This window comes from Rhincodon typus, chromosome 3, assembly GCF_021869965.1.
Source record: "Rhincodon typus isolate 14 chromosome 3, sRhiTyp1.1, whole genome shotgun sequence".
Lineage (NCBI taxonomy): Eukaryota > Metazoa > Chordata > Chondrichthyes > Orectolobiformes > Rhincodontidae > Rhincodon > Rhincodon typus.
Window position 1 is genome coordinate 25,259,717 of NC_063334.1, and position 20,294 is coordinate 25,280,010.

General features: G+C 39.3%; 1 protein-coding gene and 1 long non-coding RNA gene across 4 annotated transcripts in view; one reads left to right on the forward strand and one right to left on the reverse strand.

Moving 5' to 3' along the window:
* Positions 1-10: 10 nt before the first annotated feature.
* Positions 11-20,294, reverse strand: part of LOC109935772 (trimeric intracellular cation channel type B-A) — a 36,000-nt gene continuing 15,716 nt past the window's right edge. For all 3 annotated transcript variants that reach the window (XM_048595016.1, XM_048595017.1, XM_048595018.1), the window contains 4 exons: positions 6,920-7,104; positions 6,506-6,593; positions 4,852-4,969; positions 11-1,890 (listed from right to left, as the gene is read on the reverse strand). In XM_048595016.1, the coding sequence (XP_048450973.1) occupies positions 1,666-1,890; positions 4,852-4,969; positions 6,506-6,593; positions 6,920-7,104 (616 nt within the window). In that variant the 3' untranslated portion in view covers positions 11-1,665. The remainder of the gene's footprint in view (positions 1,891-4,851; positions 4,970-6,505; positions 6,594-6,919; positions 7,105-20,294) is intronic.
* Positions 7,966-13,359, forward strand: LOC125482783. The gene is made up of 3 exons (XR_007261755.1): positions 7,966-8,118; positions 10,453-10,797; positions 13,118-13,359. It is a non-coding gene; the product is annotated as an uncharacterized LOC125482783 (long non-coding RNA).

Genomic DNA, 20,294 nt, shown 5'->3' on the forward strand with positions numbered 1-20,294 from the left:
ACCAAATTGCTAGAGTAGGAAAGTTGAACTTTATTTGCATATCCTTCAGCCAAAAATGCACATTTTTAAAAAATTAGTGCGCATGGATCAAAAAAATTGTTACATTCAAGTCACCATTAACCTAGAAATTATAAAAGTGATCTAGTAACTAATCAGTTGTGTACAGAATGGTGATGGTAATTTCCAATAGTTTTCCCACACAAAGATTGCCTGAATTACTATCATAGAACATTTTGCTTATCTAGACAAATCTTGACTCCTAGTAGGACATGGATTCAAGTCCATTATGGATTCTGATGTCGAGCAAGCAACCATTAGATGATATTTCACATCGGAATATATAAATCAAACATAGAAAATAAATTCAGATATTCTCCTGCATCATAGGTTTCTGGAAAAGTTCCATCTGAAAATACACTATATAGTAATTTTTGTCTACCTCATTTTGCTACAATTGCTTTTTTTTTGTAAATGTACAAACAGGTTTACAAAAACATTTGTGAAATAGTACACTTTAAAACAGTGAACAAAGAAAGATTTGTGCCACAAAAAGTAGTGTTTAATCAATATTAAGTGAAAAAGATCAAATTCACTTTGTATAGGAACAAAAGTAAACCACCTCACGTTCAATGCACAGTTTTTATTTTAAAGGTTGCAGTGAATTCCTAAGTTTGCAGTATACCAAAATACAAAAACAAAATAGGTCCTCTATCAGAAAATCAGAACCAAAAACCGAGTTTGACTATGCTGCAGATTTTATTACCAAAATGTTTTACTTCTTTCCAAGTAAATTACATAGGAAGGTTACGGTCTTGAACCAACAGGACTGCAATCGCTAACAGTTGACGTTGATATCAATGAACAAACCACTAACAGCAGGAAGCAGTGTATAAGATATATTGTTTCAATAGTACTATAACCTGAATAGGAAATTATTAGAAAAGAAGGCTGTCCAAGTTACCTTGCATCATACTCCCTTCAAATTTACCAGACAACGGTAGTTAACAATTCCTCTTCCAGATATTTTGTTATGTAGAATGACCCGGGTGATGCAGTAATGTCAATCTAAACTGCATTACTGCCTTTTTTCACTAGTAATCTAGTTCAGACTGCCAAATGAAATTGAGAATATCTAGGTTTCAACTTCAGGCTTCAGAGTTGGGTTAAGGTGTCCCTTACCACAGCTTAAAATGTTTGTTTCTCCCAGTAATTTAGACGTTCATTCAAAAATAAAATAGCATTTTGTGGAATGTATAATTTTAATATTTTCTGGCACTTGTAAGTCTTATAAACATGAATAGTTCTATAAAAGGTTTCCAAAAATTTATTACAAAATTTGAAACAATATTTTAATCTTGTTTTCTATATATATTACAGCAACCTTCTCTATACAGCAAAAGATCCTCAAATGTTACATGCAAAGATCGAATGTACTTCCCACTTAAACCCACAGAAACATTGCAAAACAAAAAAAAAAATCCACTAACAAGAGTCATTAGACTCCTTTAGGTCTATTTGAATTCTGCAAAACTTTTCATTCGTACCTCAGTACATTTCATTTTGCAGATGTATTTTTGAATTTCAAGCCTCATCCAGGGGATTTTCCTGGAACAGAAGTGCAACAGAAAGATAACCCTGTGGATCTTGCAATTCTTGATGAGCATCTTATTCCACCTTCTTTGTCCTCCTCCTTTTGATACTTTCACTTTCTTCAGGAGTTGCACTCAAGGGGGCAGAGCACTGCGTACCCCGTGTTTCCCCTGTATTAGAAGTTTCCGTTTGAAAATGTGATTCAGAGGAAGTGGACTGCCAACTAAATGCCATATGGTACAAAGCAACTTCCATAGGTGCAAAAGGGGAATGACGAATGTTAAAGAGCACCATTGCAACCTAAAATACAAAATGATATATTTGTCAAATTGTACACAGCTGCCTGAACAATGCACAAAGAACATGAATAAAAAACAGCATAACAATCAAAAAAAGGATATATGATCATGTAACTCAAAATTAGTCACTTTCAAAAGTACCCTAGAGTGGTCAATGAAGTCTCCGAATAAATCTAAACAAATATTTTAGTGTTGAAGTCACACAGCAGATCTAAATACAGCATTTTTAATTTAAAAAAGGCTGAATAAAAGCTAGAATGTAAGCAAGTTTCTAAAAGTTTTAAAATTTTGCATATGTACTAAAATGGGGAAGAAAAATGTCATTTAATATGAAGAATTACAAAATTTACTAATCAACAATTGGTTTCTGCCACCAACAAACACTGTTCACTACATAAGCAACACTTAGTTTTTGTTGATAGCTGCTCGACCAGATTTAATAGATCATTCAAAAACTTATTTTATATAATTCAGATCATTCAAAAAACAGCAAAAGATCATGAAACAAAAATTGAATGTATATATCATTAGGTCGACTGAATAATACTTAACCTTTTAGTGAAGCATTTTCATGAGTCTTGAATCATTAATGAGTAAGCAGTTTATAAGTCATTCAGCCAAAATATGCTGAACCACTGTTCGTGGTTCTTAACACTAATTGTGTTAAACAAAGCTAATTTGTCTGTTAAAGAAACAAATATATCTATTTGTACTGGGTAAAGAAAACACTAGACTTTGATTAAATCAAAGCAGTTTCTCTGAACATATCACTTATCCTTACAGCAAAATTGAGCACCACCCCCAAAGCAAGGGCACAACTTCCAGAATCACTAAAAAGCAACACAATCTAAAGTTTCTGGTCTCTAAAACACCTTGACGGAAGTCAAATCATGTGAAGTCACAGAATGAACAGGCAGGAAACTAAATAAGGAGTGCCTGGTGTCCCACTGAAGCATCTCATTTTTTTCTGCATGGATTTGTTGAAGCTAACAGGAAAACACATGGAGAATCCAATTTTGATACCTTATTCTTTTAAGTGTTCTAAGTCTGAGAGAAATATCTTGTAGATTTTAAATAGCAATATGCTTTATCTTTAAAAGTGACATAAAAAAGAATTTTTCTAAAAGGTCCTGTAGTCAAACATTAGGAAATTTGAGCTTTTAAAAGCTATACCTGATCATGGAATTCAGAAAACACTGGTAACACAAATGCACAGAAATAATTAAATTTCAATTTGCTATTTATCCTGTAGTAAAGCAGATTTATTTAACGAGATCAGATTTTAAATACTTTTGTTTATTTCTAGCACAATATAAATATCATAAGGGGCAAAAGCAAGTAAACAAACATGCACAAGCTACCATATCTTAAAAACATCCCAACAGGTTTAGTTTTCACCTTGATTGTTTAAGTTTCCCTTCAAAATTTCACTTAAATAAGGCATTCCTTTCCCTCCCACAAGATTGTCAGGCAGATGCCTGAGTGCAAAACAAAGGTTCTTTCCAAGTTGAAAGTGCTGTATCATGATGGCACGAAGAGAAACAGGATTTAAGCTCATCCAATTAGGAGTTTTATTGTTATAATCAATACACCAATATTAAGAAAAATACTTTAATGTAATTTGTTTAAAGGGCAGCAAAATTAAGCCTTCCTCTCTCTCCATCCTTAGCAGGAACAATTTCAACCAACTTAACGTTGGTGACATGCTTATCACCTGGCTGCATTTTAAATAGAATTCAGCTGAAACCATCAACAGGAGGGGGAAGACATATCTTGAATTTTTGAAAAGACAAGAATAGATTGCAAGACAAAGTACTAAGGCATGTATAGGGATCGAAACATGAACAATCTTCAGCAACCCAACGGAAGAAGAAATTACAAACCACATTACAATAGCAGAGGTACAGGACAGTATTTAATGCTTGGAATATCCTTTTTCACCCATTTAGACTTGCTTCAGAAGGGCATTTTAGAGAGTAGGCTACTAATGAAGAGAATACATGAAAGAATTCACACCCAACATGAGAACAGGTCTATAAAAAATTCTGAACAGCTCATCCCAGCATTCATTATATCTGAACCATGTACATCAAGTCTATATATGCAGTCTGTTTTTCAAATATCAAATAAGCTCTAGAAGCACAAAATGCTACATCTCCAAATTCATTTCACTCTGCTATCATATGAATTACATGACATTTTGCCTAACTAGCAATACAATTAAAGCTACTGTTGTGTCCTTACTCCTGAAATGCCTACCATTTGGATGATGGCTACTTTCTATAATGACAAATTTATCACTATAAATCACACAGGGCTACAGTATCATTTTGTACTCAATTCGATACACCTTCGATTATTTAGGATGTCCAGTGCAAAGCAATAGGACACAGACGTGGAAAGGGTGGGATGAGAAAAGTACATATGTAAAACAGATATAAATGTTAAAATTTCAAAATGAATACTTTCACCTTCTCAACACTGCTAATGATACAGCACATATTAGAAAAAAAAATCAGCTAATCTAAAAACAAACCATACATGCCTTGGGAAGAGATTTAAGTGCATTGAGATTTTAAATAAAAACAAAGTGGTATTTTCATTGGAAAACTTTTACTCTTGTGCAGCACTAAAGATCCAAATAATACTCAGTCTACAGAAGATTTAAGTAAATATAAATTAAGCAGGTACCATCTGTACCGTAAGGTGCAATAAACAAAATTCAACACCAGTCTGACATCACAATTTATTTTTGTTTCCTACCCCCCAAAAAAGTGCTAGAAAGTCAGACAGTACAACAGACTACATAAATTGCAAGTACTGCAGATAAAAAGAGTGTTAAATGATCTCACACAAGTTAAATAAAAAAGGGTTTATCTAGTTATATTACTCCATATTTATTTTTCAAAAGAAAAATGTATTCAACTATAGCAAAATCACATGTTTAATTACGTTTACATACCTCTGTTGAAACTACAAACATAGTGTACAAAAAGATGAGGTTGTGTTTGGTAATAGGCAGATAATTCATCTGTTGAAAAGTAAAGAGTACAGCTCCTATCAGAGTTACCTTTGTTCCACTGTAACAGAAACAGGATAATTAGTATACATATCAGAACAGAAACTCTTCCAGAGTGACTCCACAAAGAGAACAACATAGCTCTTCTGTTGCCCAACTCTGACTGCTATTCAACATCAGTGTTAATAAGCTGGAGTTTTTGTGCCTAGTTACAAACATGGACTAGGTATTACCAACATCCACAAGTGTGCATTGTCTGGTAGGAGCAGAAACCGTCGTTAATTTTTTTCCCTCCCTCTATGGTTCTGAGAAATAAGATCTTTGGAGCAGCTTGGAACACAACAGTACTAAAAGTGCTTTCAATCAGCTGTCTAGGTGAGAAAATCATGCTCAGCAGAAGCTAGCATGCTTCGCTAGATCACCAGAAATCCTCTACATTGTGATCCAAAACATAAAATAGCTCAAAATTTTCCATATAAAGGTTCGCAAAGGTGTAGTTTTCTAACCGCTTTTTTGTAACATTCTTATCTGAAGTATAATCTCAAGTGAAATTATCAACATGCCAATCTACATTAAGCAGTCAACAACCGAGTGATGTATTTCAGCACACAAAACACAAATGTGCTCTTCTAAAACTATGTTCAATGTCAGATCTGGAAGTGGAATCAGCTTTAAAATTCCAGTAGAGTCATTTACTAGTAACTGTTACTTGTGCAGAATTTCAGTAGTTGACAAAAGTTGAGAGACAATGGAATACGATGCTTGGAAAAGGGATGAGAGGAGCAATATAGATTTGGTAACTTAAAGCATGCAATATCTGAAGGCTAAAATGTGGCTGGAATAAGCTACAATATCAAAATCTCAACATAGCAAAAGGTAACTTCAAAAAACCTTGTTATCTAAAATGAAGTATTTTTGTAGAAAAACAAAAGATCAGACTCAGGACATTTTTTTTTTAAATAAAAAAGGTCTTGCATCTATGTTTCAGAAATAGCAGGAACTGCAGATGCCTGAAACGCCAGCCTTCCTGCTCCTCTGATGCTGCTTGGCCTGCTGTGTTCATCCAGCTCTGCACCTTGTTATCTCTTGCATCTATGTTGTTGTCTCTTCGTAAGATGACAGGACATTCCATTCGTACTTTGAAAAGTGGGAATGAACACAATATCTTTTGCACTGACCAGAGAGAAAATAAATAATTTGCATATAGGTGTTGGATCCTTACTATTCCAGGCTTGATATTAATTGATGTTTTCTAGCAATTTAGGATTTTTAGGCTCCAGTCAAGCCTTTTCAGTGACTTCTTTTAGATCACTGCAATTTTCTTTTTAAATCCTGATAAATAATAGATTTTTTTTTTTTAAATTGTCCTGCAGTTTACCAACTTTACTAAATGCATCATATCCCATTTTTAAAATGCAATTATATTACAAAGTACAGTCTATCATTGGAGGAAAAAAAAACACAAAATGGAAGGTCCAAAACAATTTCTTGATAACAGGCAGGCAAAGAATCTGAAGCGATTTGAAAGGGATTTTTCATCGTTACTTCAGTGCAGAACTGGTTAGAACAAATTAATAATTTTAAAACCACTACGTACTAGGACATTCTCAGCAACTCATTTCTCTCAGGTATCCAGACACCCCGCACTAGTTGTTCAAAGTTAGCTATTAGCCCAGAACCAGCACCTGTGAAAAAAGAAATTTTGTACATACTAAACCAGAAACATACCATTTAAACAAAAACTTAATTGGAAATAGACTGCATTGATTTTCACAAAGAGGTGATATTAGCAGTGACAGTAGTGATTGCAGCATAGTAATTTATTAAAAGACTAGACTAATGTCATCCAGCAGTCCTCCTAATTTCTATCAGGGTAGAGGAAACCACTGGTGCCAACTGAATGGTTGCCAGAACGTTAACTTAGTGCATTAAGAACTGAAAGGCAGGGGCAAAAATAAACAAACAAGTTCAAACCTGACAAGATAGAGCCAAGAATGAAAATGCTACGCACCTTTTGCCCATCCAACAGCAATCACTGCAAGCCAGCCATTTCTGTAGCGGCTGTGTGCATCCATTACACCTGCAACAATTTTGCGGGCTCTTGTCACTTCTTTCATACCGGCAATAAATAACTTTGATGGTAAAAAATTGCAGCATTTGTAGAACTTGTCATATGGACAGTAGAATATCAAATACCTAAAAATATTTAAAAATATAAAACAGGATGAGGACTGGAGATTTTACTCCCCCAGAGCACAATGTATAAATTGACAATGATTTTATTTCAAAATTGTAAAATTCAAGTGTGATTACATTTTCATCAGCGTCATTTGACTCAATTTCTTTTTCCCTCACTCCCACTCCTTAAAGCATCACCCATGCTGCAGTTCTGATCCATAAGCACTGGTCATCTTTTCATAGACGAACCAAGCATACATTCATGAATTAGTCTGGGTTATTTGAAATGCTTGCTCCATCAAAAGAGAAATGTACACTTTCCTACAAGCATACCGAGAAGTAGCAGCAACCCAGCTTGGATCTTTTCTGTCTGACCATCTGGTGAGATAACTGACCAGTACAATGTAATGGAGCTCCTCCATTTAGTTCATGAGCAATTCAAAAAAAAAAGTTTCATTTTCTACTTAACTGCAGTTTCAAAAGAAAGCATACTGAAATCAAGCATTCAAGAATACATCTGGATTATTCAGGTGGAAGGGTGACTGCTATAAATTTATAAATGATCACAAACCCAATGCCCTTTAAATCAGAGAGATCAATGTTGTTTGGTTTAAAAAAAATTCGATCCAAACAGTAATTATACAAATACTCTAAATTATGGTCACCAAGCATAAAGTTAAAGAAAATGGAAAATCATCTCTTTAAAAATTAGTGTCCAGTGTGATCTCAGCTACTTCCAACTCCTCAAAGTGATATTTTAAAAATTATTATTTTACTGGATGTGGACATCGATGGCTAGGCCAGTATTCGTTGCTTGTTCTAATTACCCTGGAGATGGCGATAATGAGCTACCTTCTTGAACTGTGGCAGTCTTAGAGAGGTAGAGACACAAGCATGCGGCTAATTTTTACTCAGCCTTAAAATGAAGGAAAAGCAATATAGTTCAGAGTCAGGATCGTGTGCGCCTTGGAAGGTTCTTGCAGGAGGTGGTGAATCTGCTACCCTGGCTCATTCTAGCGGCAGACGTCACAGGTTTGTAAAATGCTGTTGGGAGGAATCTTGAACTACTGCTGCAGTACATCTTATATGTATGACAAGCACTGTGCATCGACTTTTAAGGGACTGAATGTTCAAAGTTGTGATTATGATTCCAATCAAGCAGGTTACTTTTCCCAGAATGGTGTTAAACTTGAGTGTTGTCGGTGTTACCATCGTACAAGCAAATGGAAAGTATTTTATCACACTCCTGAATTGGGCCTGTTGGTAGTGGAATGTCGCTGGGGAGACTAGAGGTGACCTGCTCATTTCAGATTTCCTAGCCTGTTTCCCGTTCTTGTAACCACAGCATTTTATGGCCAGTTCAGTTCAGTTCTGTTTTTGGTCAATGGTAAGTCCTCAATGTTAATAGTGGGAATTCAGCGATGGTAATGCCACTGACCATCAAGAGATGCTGATTAGATTATCTCTTGTTGGAGATGGTCACTGCCTGCCACTTATTTGGCACAATTTTTACTTACCAGCCCAAGCCTGCATGTTATCCAGATTTTGCTGCATATGGAAACTGGCTGCTTTAGTATCTGAAGAGTTGAAAATATCCCCACCTATGGCCTTATACTGGAGGGAAAGTCACTAATGAAGTTGGATCTAAGACTCTATCCAGAGGAACTCCTGCAGTGATGTCCTTTGGTGAAAATGACTGACCTGTAACAACCACAACCATCTTCCTTTTCTTAGAATGCTGAAGGTACCCGTCAGGAAATGCAGAGAATAATAAAAACAAACACAAATTCTATGGTACCCAAAGAGAATGCAAAAGTGGCTATGACAATAATCATTTTATCATCCTTAAATGTAGAGGTTGTGCTAGAGGTCTAAACAATTCCCAGTGGGAATCAGCTCCAGATACTTAGACTACTTCTGGAAGTGACTCAAATCACAAAATCCTGTTTACAATTGAATCAGAGAAGATATCAATAGCAAACTTCCACTAGACATTTTGAGAAAACAAAACCTGTTTGAGACAATTTGACATGAGATGTTTCTTGACAATATTAAAGGTGTGCAGTATTAAGACAAGGAATGCTTTGGAAGTTGGCCAGATGACAGAAAATAATAACGATGTGCAGATACTCTATGGACTTAAAAATGTTCCACAATATTTAAAAAAAAAAACTTGCAACTGACATTAAAACACAGAGCATTGTAAAGACAAATATAGAAAACTGGAGAAGCTGAACAGGTTGGTAGGTACAGCAAGCCAGTAGTTCTATAATACATTTGATCCCTGAGAGCTGTTACATTTTGAGAAGAACTGACAGATGATACATGATAGAGAATATACACAACCTCTAAAAATTTTCCTCGGTGGCCGCGAGGGTTCCATTCCTGAAAATGCCTGTGAATGATGAATTTGAGAGTGTGGAGCTTAATAACTTATGGGAAAAATAGAATTAGGTTCTTGGACCTTAAGATTATTACTTTTCGTCTATTACTTTTGGGATTTCTTTGTGTTCAAATAATAAACACAAACATCTGAAATAAGAGTTAATATTAATAGAATAAAATGTTAGAAACAATTCTAGTGTATTGAAACTTATCAACAAAGGCAAGAAGTTCTCCGTGGCATGGCTAGGAGTTGTTGGGTGAGGTTATGGGTGGCTACTGAGTGTGGGAAGGGGTGAACATTGCAGACGTGGCTCACTCCCAGCCACTCTTCCCCAATGATGCACCCTCATTCCCCACCTTCACCCCACAAATGTCTTCAATCTGTGCTTCCTCCCGAGCACCTACGCACTTGTTCGTGGAGGACTGAAGAGAAGGGCTGCATAGCGTAAAAGTTCGGAGAGCGAGAGCGAGGTTGCTGCTCAAGTAAAATGGTTGCAGATAGGGGAGCTTTGTTCGTGGATTTTGAATGATTCGTTGCTTATTTTTTGGCGCAAAACGTGAAAATTCACGATGTGAGTTTGTGGATGTGGAACAATGGCTGTATATATACACAGGTATTTTCCATTTCAAACCCACATCTCAAAGGTCGCACACAGACTACCAACTACTCAACCATGACAGCCACATCAATTTCACTGACACATTTGCCTTTCCCTTGCAAGACAAGGTGACAAATAACCAGAGATGACAGTACCTAATGTGGCCAAATGTCCGAGAAGGAGCTGGCCTGTAGTGGTGTACCTGTTGCTTAGGTCGTGGCCTGATGTGGAGTTGAAACTATTCAAGATGACAGTATTCTCATACCTAATCCTCTTTCCCTTATCCTGCACTCACTTCTACGTTACAAGCCACAGATGATTTAAACATGTACCTCTCACTTCAAAACCCTCCTCTCTCAACCTACCCTTTTTTTTCTTTTAGATATCCAAGAAGTGCCTCTTGACAAAGCACTGAAGAAACACCAAGGCGGCAGTGAAGAAAGCACACTGGCCCCCAATTTCACAGTCACAGCAACCATCTTACATATTGATATCGTATATTATGTGTTGCACATGTACCACGAACACAGGATCCTCACATAAAGAAACATCAGGCTTAAGGTGTGCTGAAAGTGGGGAAAGAAGCCAGGATCACACGGACAAGGTGTCATCTCGGAATGAGAATTCTGCTGCAGACAATTCAAATGAGAATTTCAACATACAGCCTACAACGAACACTGACGGGGTAGAGATGAACCAGGAAATTAGACTGTTGAGTCTCATAGCAGTAAGTTAACATCCCTTGAAAAGGCATGGGTTAATTAGGGGTAATCAACATGGCTTTGTCAGAGGGAGGTCATGCCAGAAAATTTGTTAGAATTTTTTGAAAACGTGATCAATGTGAGGGAAGTTCAGTTGATGTGGTCTATATGGATTTTAGCAAAGCTTTTGACGAGGTCCTACATGGGAGACTGATTGAGAAGGTTAAAGCACATGAAATTGAGGGAAACTTGGCAAAATGGATCAGAAGCTGGCTTAGTAATTGGACACAAAAGGTTTGGTGGTAGAAGGCTGTTTGAGTGACTGGTATATCACAAGGATCAGTATTCAAACCCTTATTATTTGTTATATACACACACAAATGATATAGATGAAAATGTGGAAGGAATGTTAAGCAAATTTGCAGATTTCATGAAGATTGGTACAATGGTTAATAGCAAAGATGGTTGCATGCTGCAGGAAGATATAGATAGGTTGGTCAGATGGGCAGACAGCAGCAGACAGTATTTAATTCTAGTAAGTAGGAGGTAACGCACTTTGGAAGAAGAAACAAGATGTGGGAGTATTTAATGAAATAGCAGGACATTAGATAGCTTAGAGGAACAGAGGGATTTTGGGATAATTACTCACAGATCCCTGAAGTCAGCAGAGCACATGAATAGGATAGTGAAGGCAGCATATGGAACGTTTGCTTTCATCAGTTGTGGCATACAGTATAAGAGCAAGGAGCTAATGTTGGAGTTGTACAGAATGTTGGTCAGGCACAGTATTGAGTACTGGTCACTTCACTACAGGAAGGATGTGATAGCACTAAAGCGGGGTACAGAGGAGGTTCACCAAGACGTTGTCTGGGGTGAAGAAATTGAGTTATAGGGAGAGATTGGATAAGTTTGAATTATTTTCTTTAGAGTAGAGAAAACTAAGGGGGTCATGATTGAGGTGTATGAGATTATGAGGGGAATGGACAGGTGAATAGACAGCAGCTGTTCCCCTTGGTTGAGGGGTCAATCAGAAGACGGCATAGCCTAGGGTAAGGGGCAGGAGATTCAGATGCAATTTGGGAAAAAAATCTTCACTCAGCAGGTGGTGAGAATCTGGAATGTACTGAGTAGGAAAGTAGCGGAGGCTGGAAACCTTGCAAAGTTTAAAAAAAATTTAGATGAATACTTCAAATATTGTAACATTCAAGGATATGGGACAAGTACAGGAAATTGGGATCAGCACTCTTTTAGTGGTAGTTATGTTGATGCAGACTTGACGGGTCAAAGGGCCTTTTCTGCACTATATGAATCTATGAATCCTAACTAAAGCACATTCCCCCATATTGTTCTGAGGTTCAGGAAGGCAAATTATTCCCTGAACACACTAGACAGATGTTTGAGACCCAGGGCTCAAAATACATAGATAACAGCTGGCACATTTGTCCTCAAGAGCACCAATAAGGAAAAAAAACGTACGCTGTGAAAAATCAAAGATGGGCCAGAAAAATTCAAAATAGAGAAAAGTCACCTACTCCTTTGAATTCCAAATGGTGTTGAACAATTGATAATGCAAGCATAAGAGAGAGATAAAATAAAAAGAGTTGTGACCGGAGGAGCGCTGAGCAAGGCAGAGTGAGGATCTACTCCTCTAATCATAGTCTGTCTCTACCAGGCTCCTGGCTTCAAATTCTTCTGAGGTTCCCTCAATCCTGCTCCTCCAGAGAGGGAAGCTATAATTGGAGGAGCAGCAAGTACTGAAGAAATGGAACCAGTAATTTGAAATAAAGAAACAGCCATACTGGCTGCTCATGTACGGCTGTCACGTGGGAGACTTTCAGCTCTGTCATCAACAATCACTTAGGCCACCTGCAGAATGATTAGTCCGACCTGATCCACAAGCACTAGCAGCAAAGCAGCAGCAGCAGCAAAAACAAGATAAGAACTAAATAGGAAGAGGGCAAGATGCAGCTAAAAATCATGAACAAGACCAAAAGCAGTTGCAGGGAATCGTCTGCCCTGAGACTAGAATAATGGGTAGCAGAGAGCTGAGAGATAATCCATCCATTTGAATTTTCCTGTAATCCTGTATTGGTGGTGTGGGGAGGCAATGACAAATGTGAATAGAAATTATCAATCATGCATAAATTCATTCAGTGTGTTAATAACTTCAGTAAACCTGTCCAGTTTCTGATTCATTGTGTCAAATGATTAGAATTTGTAATGAGTCTCATCTTGGTTTATAATTGCAAATTGGCAATGTATTTAAAATCCACACTCCAGTGAAAACATCAAGGAACCAAGAAACAATAGTGTCCTGAGCTCATGTCAACTTCTTTGAATGCCTAGACTAAGCCACACTGCCTTCGTAAGTGATGAACAGAGACTCTTCAGATGGCAAGCTCAGCTCATCGGATGTGACACACTGTTTCCATGGACTTCATCCTGTATTACATGTACTACCTGCATACACAGTCTGGCTGTTTGGTATTTGTAGTGCATAAAAAAAGGAATTTCCCAAAACATTAAACACAAATATACAAAGTGGCAGTCACATAATGACATTATCATTTAATAAAAGGAATTGATGAAAAGTTTTGTTTTTATTTATTCATTTGTGGGATGTGAACGTTGCTGGCTGGTCAGCATTTATTGCCCGTCCCTACTTGCCCTGGAGAAAGTGGCGGTGAGCTGCCTTCTTGAGCTGCTGCAGTCCACCTACTGTGGGTTGACCCACAATGCCATTAGGGAGGGAATTCCAGCATTTTGACCCAGCCACAGTGAAGGAATGGCGATATATTTCCAAGTCAGGATGGTGAGCAGCTTGGAGGGGAACTTGCAGGTGGTGGTGTTCCCATACATCTGCTGCCCTTGTCCTTCCAGATTGGAGTGGTTGTGGGTTTGGAAGGTGCTGAGTATATTTGGTGAATTTCTACAGTGCATCTTGTAGATGGTACACACTGTTGCTGCTGAGTGTCGGTGGCGGAGGGAGTGCCAAATCAAGCAGGCTGCTTTGTTCTGGATGGTGTCAAGCTTCGTAAGTATTGTTGGGACTGCACTCATGCAGTCAAGTAGGGAGTATTCCATCACAGTCCTGACTGGTGCCTCGTAGATGGTGGACAGGCTTTGAGGAGTCAGAAGGTAAGTCATTTGCTGCAGTATTCCTAGCTTGTGGCCTGCTCTTGTAGTCACCATGTTTAAGTGGCGAGTTCAGTCCAGTTTCTGGTCAATTGTAACCCTCAGGATGTTGACAGTGGGCGATTCAATGATGGTAACACCATTGAATGCCAAGGGGTGGTGGTTAGATTGTCGCTTATTTGTGATGGTCATAGCCTGGCATTTGTGTGGCGCAAATGTTACTTGCCATGTGTCACCCCAAGCCTGGATACTGTCCAAATTTTTCTGCATTTGAACATGGAGTGCTTCATTATTTGATGAGTCGTGAATGATGCTGAACATTATGTAATCAATTGGCGAACATCCCCACTTTGACCTTATGATGGCAGAAAGGTCATTAATTAAACAGCGAAGATGGTTGGGCCAAGAACACAACCCTGAGGAACTCCTGCAGAGATGTCCTGGAGCTGAGATGATTGACCTCCAACAGCCACGACCATCTTCCTATGTGTGAGGTATGACATAAAACCACCAGAGAGTTTGTCCCCTGATACCCATTGATTCCAGTTTTGCTCGGGCTCCTTGATACCACACCCAGTCGAATGCAGCCTTGATGTCAAGGGCTGTCGTTCTCATCTCACCTCCGGAATTCACCTTTTTTGTCCATGTTTGAACCAAGGTTGTAAGGAGGTCAGGAGGTGAACGGCTCTGGTAGAACCCAAGCTGTGCGTCACTGAGCAGGTGCTGCTTGATAGTACTGTTGATGACATGTTCCATCACTTCATTGATATCAGGTGTAGACTGATGGGATGGTAATTGGCCAGGTTGGATTTGTCCTGCTTTTTATGTACAGGACATACTTGGGCAATTTTTTGGCTAAGGGAGCAGCAAGTTCTGGAAGACAAATCTTCAGTACTATTGCCAGAATGTTGTCAGGGCCTGTGGCCTTTGCAGTATGTAGCGTCTCCAACCGTTTCTTGATATCACATGGAGTGAATCGAATTGGCTGAAGACTGGTATCTGTAATGCTAGGGACCACTGGAGGAGGCCGAGATGGGTCATCCACTTGGCACTTCTGGCTGAAGGTTGCTGCGAAACCTTCAGCCTTATCTTTTGCACTGATGCGCTGGGCTCTTCCATTATTGAGGATGGGGATATTTGTGGAGCCTCCTCCTCCAGTGAGTTGTTTAATTGTCCACCACTATTCATGACTGGATGTAGCAGGACTGCAGAACTTAGATCTGATCCGCTGGTTGGGGGGAATCACTCAGCTCTGTCTATCACTTGTTGCTTATGCTGTTTGGTGGTTCACCAGATTGACACCTCATCTTCAGGTACGCCTGGTGCTGCTCCTGGCATATCCTCCTGCACACTCCATCGAACCAGGGTTGATCCCCCAGCTTGACGGTAACGGTTGAGTGGAGGACATGCCAGGCCAGGACTGTGCCGGAATACAATTCTGCTGCTGTTGAAGGCCCATTGCACCTCATGGATACACGGTCTTGAGTTGCTAGATCTGTGTGAAGTCTGACCCATTTAGCATGGTGATAGTGCCACACAACACGATGGAGGTTATTCTCGATGAGAAGGCGAGACTTCGTCTCCACAAAGACCGTGCAGTGGTCACCCTTACCGATACTGTCATGGACAGATGCAACTGCAGCTGGCAGATTGGTAAGGATGAGGTAAAGTATGCTTTTTTTCCCCCTCTTGTTGGTTCCCTCACCACCTGCTGCAGACCCAGTCTAGCAGCCACGTCCTTTAGGACACAACCAGCTCGATCAGTAGTACTGCTGCCTAGTAACTCTTTGTGGTGGTCACTGAAACCCTCTGTCCAGAGTACATTTGTGCCCTTGTATCGTCAGTGCTTCCTCCAAGTGTTGCTCAACATGGAGGAGTACTGATTCATCACCTGAGGGAGGATGGTGTGCGGTAGTCAGCAAGAGGTTTCCTTGCCCATGTTTAACCTGAAGACATGAGACTTCATGAGATTCAGCGTCAACATTGGAGGACTCCCAGAGCTATTCCCTCCCAACTGTATACCACTGTGCCGCCACCTCTGCTACTCGGTCCTGCTGGTGAGACAGGACATATCCAGGAACGGTGATGGTGATGTCTGGGACATTGTCTGAAAGGTATGATTTTGTGAGTATGGACTATGTCAGGCTGTTGCTTGACTAGTCTGTGAGACATCTCTCACAATTTTGGCACTAGCCCCTAGATGTTAGTGAGGAGGACTTTGCAGGGCTTTTTAGGGCTGTTTCCACTGTTGTGTTTTCTGCCTAGGTCTATGCCAGGTGATCTGTCCGGTTTCAATTCTTTGAGACTTTGTAGCGAATGGTACAACTGAATGGCTTCCTGGGCCATTTCAGAGAGCAACTGTGAGTCAACCGCATTGCAGTGGGTCTGGAGTCATGTGCAGGCCAGGTCATGAGGATGGCAGATTTCCTTCCCTGAAGGGCATCAGTGAACCAGATGGGTTTTTCCGATAATCGACAATGATTTCATGGTGATCTTAATTCCAGACTTTTTTTCTTGAATCAAATTCTAGCATCTGCTGTGGTGGGATTCGAAACCAAATCCCCAGAAGATTAGCAGAGTTTCTGGATTAATAGTCTAGCGATAATACCACTAGGCTATCGCCTACCCTAAGTTTGAAGAAAATTAATCTACGCAATTTCTTCATTACCGCAAAAAAAGTTCATAAAAAGAAGTTTTTGACTCCTCCTTCCAACTTTTTATTCTTAAAATTTGTTCATGTACCATGAATGTCGCTGACTAAGCCAGCATTTATCCCTAAACAGCATTTCCCCAAACTGCCCTGCAGAAGTTGGAAGTGAGCTGCATTCTTGGGCCACTGCAATCCATGTTGTTAGGTACACCCACAACGCTATTAGGAAGAGAATTTCAGGATTTTGATCAGTAACAATGAAGAAACAGTGATATAGTTCCAAGTAAGGGTGGTAGATCACTGGGATGGAACTTGCAATTGGTGGCATTGCTATACTTCTGCTGCCCCTGTCCTTCATGTTGTAGAGATTAGAGGTCTGGGCAAGTTGTTGCAGTGCATCTTGTAGATGGTACACACTGCTGCCAGTGTGTCACTGGTGAAGGGAGTGAACGCTGAAGGGTGCCAATCAGCATACTGCTTTTTCCTGGATGTTGTCAATCTTGAGCATTGTTGGAAGTGCAACTACCCAATCACTTTTCCCCCCAAACAGCCTCGGTTTATTCTCCAACTTCTTCACCTTCCCAACACAAGTATAGTTGGATTTGTGTAAGAGCCCTGGCCTGAGCTGCTCAGCTTTGAAAAGAAACAAAAGAGTAACATCACAGGAAAGTGATGAGTTGCTTGGCAGTGCAGCAGCTGCAGTGAGGGACTGTGTTGTCATCCGCTGTAATCTTGAAAAATGTAAATTTCTAAAGCAGCGCAGGGAAAGAAAGAATTTATGGACAAAGGAAAGTGAATGGACCTGGTCAGCAAGACCAAGTTATTTCTACTTTCTATTAATATATTATTTAGAGTTTAGTTAATAGGGCTGAAGAAAAATATTGAAATTGCAAGGAGTTACTTGAAAAGATATTATGAGTGAAGAGGGGCACGTAAAAACAATGGGAGCTAAAATGAAGGAAAATCCAAAAAGTGCTTTCTATTTTAGGGACGAGATGATAACCAGACAAAGAATAGTGTCTGTTAGAGACCAAAAGTGGCCATCTGTGTGCACAGCCCAAATATGGAGGTGAAGTTTTACATTAATATTTTGCATCAGATTGTACAACAAAGAAAGAAAGAAATAGAAATCAGGGATGACTGTCACTGAGCAAATTAGTATTGAAAGAAAGAGAGAAGGGACTGGTGGTTTTAGCGGTTTCAAAATTGGACAAATCCCTGAACCCAGATGAGAAATATCCCAGATTGATACGGAAAGCAAGAGGAAATTGCAAGGGCCTGGATATTAATTTTCAAATCCTCTCTGGCCACAGGAGAGGTGCCAGAAGACTGGAGGACAATTAATGTGGTACCATCATTCAAAAAGAGTGGTAGAGATAAACAAGGGAACTATAGGCCAGTGAGTCCACCATTACTGGTAGTGTAAAGTTTGGAACAAATTCGGAGAAGCAAAATTAACCTCTACTTGAAGAGACAAGGATTAATCAATGATAGTCAGCATGGCTTTGCTAGGGAAATCCAAGTCTGACAGTTTCTCCAAGGAGTTAACTAGATGAGTGGGTGAGGGTAGTGTAGCAATATAGGGACTTTGGGAAGGCTTTTGACAAGATGTTATGTGGGAGACTGGTCACGATGATAAGACGTCATGTATCCAGGGCAATTTGTATTCAAAAGTGACTTAGTGGCAGGAGGCAGAGGGTCATGGCCAAAGGCTGTTTTGTGTGACTGGAAGTCAGTATCCAATGATAATACTGCAGAACGATGCTGTGTCCCATACTGCTCTAGTGTACAACAATGATCTGAAAGCAAACATAGGAGGTTTCATCAGTAAGACTACAGATGAAATGAAAATTGCTGGTGTGGTAAATAGCGAAGAAAAAGCCTTAGGCTACAGGATGATTTGGACAGGTTGCTCAGATTACTGGAACAGTGGAAAATGTTACTTAATCTTGAAAAGCATATGAAATAATCCATTTTGGGAGGATTACATGGCAGTACATAATGAATAATTAAGACCCTAGGAAGTAGAGGATCAAGGGACCTTGATATGATTGTCGATAGATCCTTGAAGGCAATTGGACAGGTGGATAAGATAATTTACAAGGCAAATAGGATACATGCCTTAAATTAGTTGAGGCACTGAATACAATAGCAAGTAGGTTATGACAGAGCTGTATAAGATGCTAGTTAGATCATAGCTAGAGTATGGTGTGCAGTTCTGGTTGCCATACCATAGGTAGGATGTGATTGCACTAGAGACGGTGCAAGAGAAATTCACCAGGATATTGCCTGTGCTGGAGTGTTTCAGCTATGAAAAAGGGACCAGACAGGTGGAGACTGTTTTCCTTAAAAGAGAGAAACTGAGCAGCAACCTGATTGAGTTGTACAAAATTGAGGGCATATAGATAAGAAGAAACGTTTCTCCTTAGTAGAGGGGTCAATAACCAAAAGGGCATAGATGTAAGGTAACGGGCAGCACATTTAGAGGAGAATGGGTAGCAGGCATTTGGAACACAGTGCCTGAAAACATGGTATAAGTAGGAACCATCACAACATTTAAATATATTTAGATGAACACTTGAAACATCATAAAATACAAAGCTACAGACCAAGTACTGGAAAATGAGACTAAAATGCTTTATGACCAGCACGGACATGAAGCCAAAGGGCCTCTTTCTGTGCTGTAGAGCTCTATAACTCCGTGATTCCAGGTTATGATGCATTCCAAAGGGAATTGCTGCCTAATGCATCCATATATGGAAGGAATTGATTTGTGCAGAAATCTTGAAAGCAACAACAACTCTTTAGGATTTGTCACATGAGTCCATGTAGACTTCTGCATCTTAAAATAACTACAGAGAGCTGCAAACACTTGTAAAATCTAAGTAATAGTTGGAAGAAAATCAGCCAGTTGCAAATAGTTGCTGATCCCGTTAAGTAGTGATAGTGAAGAATTAGGTAGTCCTTTCGTCTGCTAAAATTGTGTTCAGCAATTGGAGATTAAGGGCAGCTAGAATTTTGAGTTCCAAAATGGAGCTGCTGTTAGCATGATCTGTCGGCCTTGCCTATTCTGGACAGCTGTTGCTGTGCACTAATACCCTCATAAATATGAAGCCCACAATTATTTGCTCCAGAACGTGTGTACATAGGCTTTGAATGCCAGTTTGGCTGTGCAAAGAGCACTTGTAATACTCAGGAAACATGCAAACATCCAAATCCCTCACAAGATCTCAACTTCACATGTGGAACAAGGGTTGGCGGCAGGGTGGGGGCATCAATTAGCATATACTAGATATTGTTGAATTTTAATTTCTCTGTTCTGCAACTCTATGTTTTGATCATGTAAATATTTTAAAGACAAGTTAATAAATCTGTTTTAAAAAAATGCTCATCAGTGCCAAGGATTCATAAATAGGAATACAGAGTGCAAAATAAAGAAATCCTACAAATCATTACTTAGGGATAGTACTTAGATTTCTGAAGAAGGGTCTAGGCCCGAAACGTCAGCCTTCCTGCTCCTCTGATGCTGCTTGGCCTGCTGTGTTCATCCAGCTCTACACCCAATCATTACTTAGGCTTTATTTCAAATATTTAAAAGCCATAAGTTAGTGAGAATGTCAAGGCCATGAGGATGATAGCATTCACAAAGATGACACCAGAAAATAGAGAAATCCAAGAGGAAATCCCACACTGTTTGCAATCATGCATGTGTTGAAGATTATTAACACTGTAGTATTA